Here is a 3,465-nt window from a genome sequence, read left to right on the forward strand (position 1 = left end):
CTATTTATAATTAAGTATATTGACATTACTTGCATTTTTACACTCTTGGCTTTCTCTCTATTCAATATCCAAAAATATATTTATCTTTTAAAATTTTGCAAATTTCGGGAATTTTTGACAATGCAAACAAACCTATTCTAAGGATCGAAATGACATACAAAAGTGAATACATTCACGAGATGGACCAATGAAGTTATAAATATTCGCACATTTTTGTCTTGTATCCATGATGCTGGGAATCGGTTCAAGATCTCAGTTCTGGTAAATCTGAGATAGAAAATGAATAACAAATCAAATTCGAACAATTTAATCACATAATCAATGCGACTGGTCAATTCTTTTTCATTTTGAATCAATTTCTATCATTATGAACACAAGACTTAATTTTCTTCATTACATAATCAATTCTCTGCTTAAAAATTACATGCGCTTTAAGTTAATATTCGACAACACTGTGCAACATTAAAAAATTTGTTTCATTGTTCATGACACATGGCAGGTGATTCTGGTAAGTTTCTCCTATAAATTATAAATTGTAAAATACAGTAATTGAAAATGTACATTAGATTTTTTAGATAACTCAAAAAATAAAAAAAAATACATTTTTGGCTGTTTTTAAAATTGATTTTAAAAAATCATAAAAATTTAAGCTCAAAATAAAATTTATTAGCTCAAATGAAAACTCAAATTCTAAAACAAAGATAAATAAGTAACACGACAAACACACTAAGAAATAATGCCTATATCAAAGCTGCATCTTGAGTGCTTAAATAATTTCATGTGAATTTACATATTATGTTTATTTATCGAATTACGCGCCGAATTGGTAACATGATAAAATTTTTTTTGTACCACAGATTTTTTTTAAGAATGCAAACTACAGCATGTGTTTACTATATCATCCTAGAAATAAGAATTACATCCAGGCAGCATGCATGTCATGTCTTAGAAATATCAGAAAGATATTTCAAGACATGACATTTAAATTTTTATCGTGTTACTTATTTATGTTCATTTTACGTTCCATTCTTTTTTAGAACTTCAAAGATGATCAAAGATGATGAAAAATATGTTTTATCACTTTTTAATCTGATTTTTCTTAAAAACCTGCTAAAAACTATATTTTCAATTATAGATTTATTATCTATGGAAGAAATCTATTAGAATCACTTGCCTCATGTAATGAAATAAAATTGTTGTACAATGCAATTGACTTTAACTTGACGGGATCAAGATACAACATTATACCGAATGCTTAAAATGCTACATATATGCATATTAAGAGACGAAAAATAAATACACATGTCCTTGATAATAAACAACAATGAACAAAAATGAAGGAATTAATAATACGTTGTTAAAACTAGTGATAACAATTCCAAATCGTGAAACACTTTTGAAAATACAAATACACGACAAAGTACTGGTCGATTCGATTAGATTAGGTTAGGATTAGGTTAAGTTAGGTTAGGTTAGATTAACTTACATCGCTCACAGTCTTCCCGATTGGAATGTGCTCGTAGCCCTGCACCCGCACGTGATCTCTCTGAAAAAAAAAAACGTATAAAAATGTAGACTATGCGCTCGAGGATGTTTGCACACTTACCCAGGCCTGATGCTCCGCTTCGAGAGCGGCGACCTCGCTCTCATCATCGCATGGTTTATCGGCGTTGAACCACAGCGGATCAGTTGCCCGTGGTCGCAGATCGGGCCATAGTGGCCTGATCGACATCAAGAGCAATTTGAGGAGAGAATCGCAATGGAAAATCTTTCAACAGATTACCAGCGATTTCCAACAAGGACACAGTGTAACATAGACTACTTTCCTTTCAGGAGACAGTCGACACTTCTTTGGTTAATAGCTCCCCCTTCCGAAATAATGAGCGGAGATCGATATGACCAGATCACGTCATATATAGTACGAGATCCCACCACAAGTTTGTGCACCTATCGCGTATGCAAATGAATATAAAAAAAATCGAAGTTCGTGTTGAGGACAACACTGAATCGCAAGGGTGTCTAAAAAAGGTGATCAGAAATATCAATAATTACGACGTTTTTGATTTAAAAATTTTGAAAAAATATAAATATGTGACCCATCACATATGTTTATAAAAGAGCTACTGTTGAAAAGAGGAGAATATGTAAATAACGAAAATGGTAGGATGCCACCTTTAAAGTGATTACAACCCTCTGGCAGCCAGAATAAAAAGGCTGAATAAAGGATCGAATCAGGAGCCCTATTCTTGAGTTTGTACGGCATATTTTCGTATATGAATAATTTCATATCAAAATTTCGCATGCGATTGATAAAATTAATTCCTGATCACTCTACGAATTAATGTGTATAAATTCGTATACGATTAATCGCTTGCAAATATCAAAGCAAATTGTTGCCAAATCTTTATGAAGTGAGTAAAATCAATGAAATGTGTTATTTATTTTTTTATAACAAATTTATCAAAATATTAACCTATAAATATTATCTAAACATTAAAAAATCTGCTTTAATATAATCATATAAATATATTTTTTCTTATCTTATAGATACTAATGTGTATTTATTTTATTATATAGCTTTATATTTGTAATTCTAGATGTCAGAAAAACGAACAGGAAACATATGGACAAAGAACAATTCTTATTGAATTTTTAAATAAGCATCCAGAATTAGTGTCGGCAAAATTTTCTTCAAAATTTTCATACAAAGATGATCAAAAACTGTGATATGAAGTTACTGATATACTAAATGCCCTTCCTGGAGCTCAAAAGACTTGGAAACAGTGGCAAAAGGTTAAAAGTATATATGTATAATTAAAAGTATATATGTACAATAAGTATAATGAAAATAATACATAAAATAATCTATGTAAATTCTTATAATAAACTTTATTTTAACATCAGTTAACTTTTTTTTAATCTTATAAACTTGGCATATAAAAACCAAAATAAAAGGAAAAAAGTAGAAATCAATCGAAGTTTAAGAAAAATTGAAGGAGGTCCACCATCAGATGTAAATATAATAATGATAGATATAGCTCAATTGATTGGACATACTACTATATATGGTGATGCTGCTGCTGATGAATCCATTGCTGAATTTGTAAATATCTGAGCATAAAATATATTTTCTAAAAAAATTGATTTTACATGTTTTGCTCTAAAAATTAATTTCTCTTTTTAGGATTTTCAAAATACTAAAAATAATGAAATTGAAAACAATGGGTTTTAAAGAGAACAAGCTGTATTAAAATTGTACCCAGTAATAATAATATATTGAAGGATATTATAAGTAAAAGTAGATTTTTCATTATTTTTTTATTTTAAATATTAATTTTGTTTGTTGCGTGTACTTCCTGAGGTTTGATTTCTTCTTACAATTTTCACTTGTAGAAAATGTTGAAGTTATAAAAAAATATAATAATATTGAACAAAATTCGTCAGTAAATTGCAACAAAGAGAATT

General features: G+C 29.1%; 1 protein-coding gene across 1 annotated transcript in view; it reads right to left on the bottom strand.

Annotated features, from left to right (window-relative positions):
• LOC108687596 (anaphase-promoting complex subunit 15-like) overlaps positions 1-2,401 on the bottom strand; it is a 5,490-nt gene extending 3,089 nt beyond the window's left edge. Inside the window, exons 1-2 of the mRNA XM_018193448.1 lie at positions 1,607-2,401; positions 1,487-1,546 (exon numbers count right to left, since the gene is read on the bottom strand). Of these exons, the coding sequence (XP_018048937.1) occupies positions 1,487-1,546; positions 1,607-1,732 (186 nt within the window). The 5' untranslated portion in view covers positions 1,733-2,401. The remainder of the gene's footprint in view (positions 1-1,486; positions 1,547-1,606) is intronic.
• Positions 2,402-3,465: the final 1,064 nt, after the last annotated feature.

Source organism: Atta colombica, unplaced genomic scaffold (assembly GCF_001594045.1).
Source record: "Atta colombica isolate Treedump-2 unplaced genomic scaffold, Acol1.0 scaffold21, whole genome shotgun sequence".
NCBI lineage: Eukaryota > Metazoa > Arthropoda > Insecta > Hymenoptera > Formicidae > Atta > Atta colombica.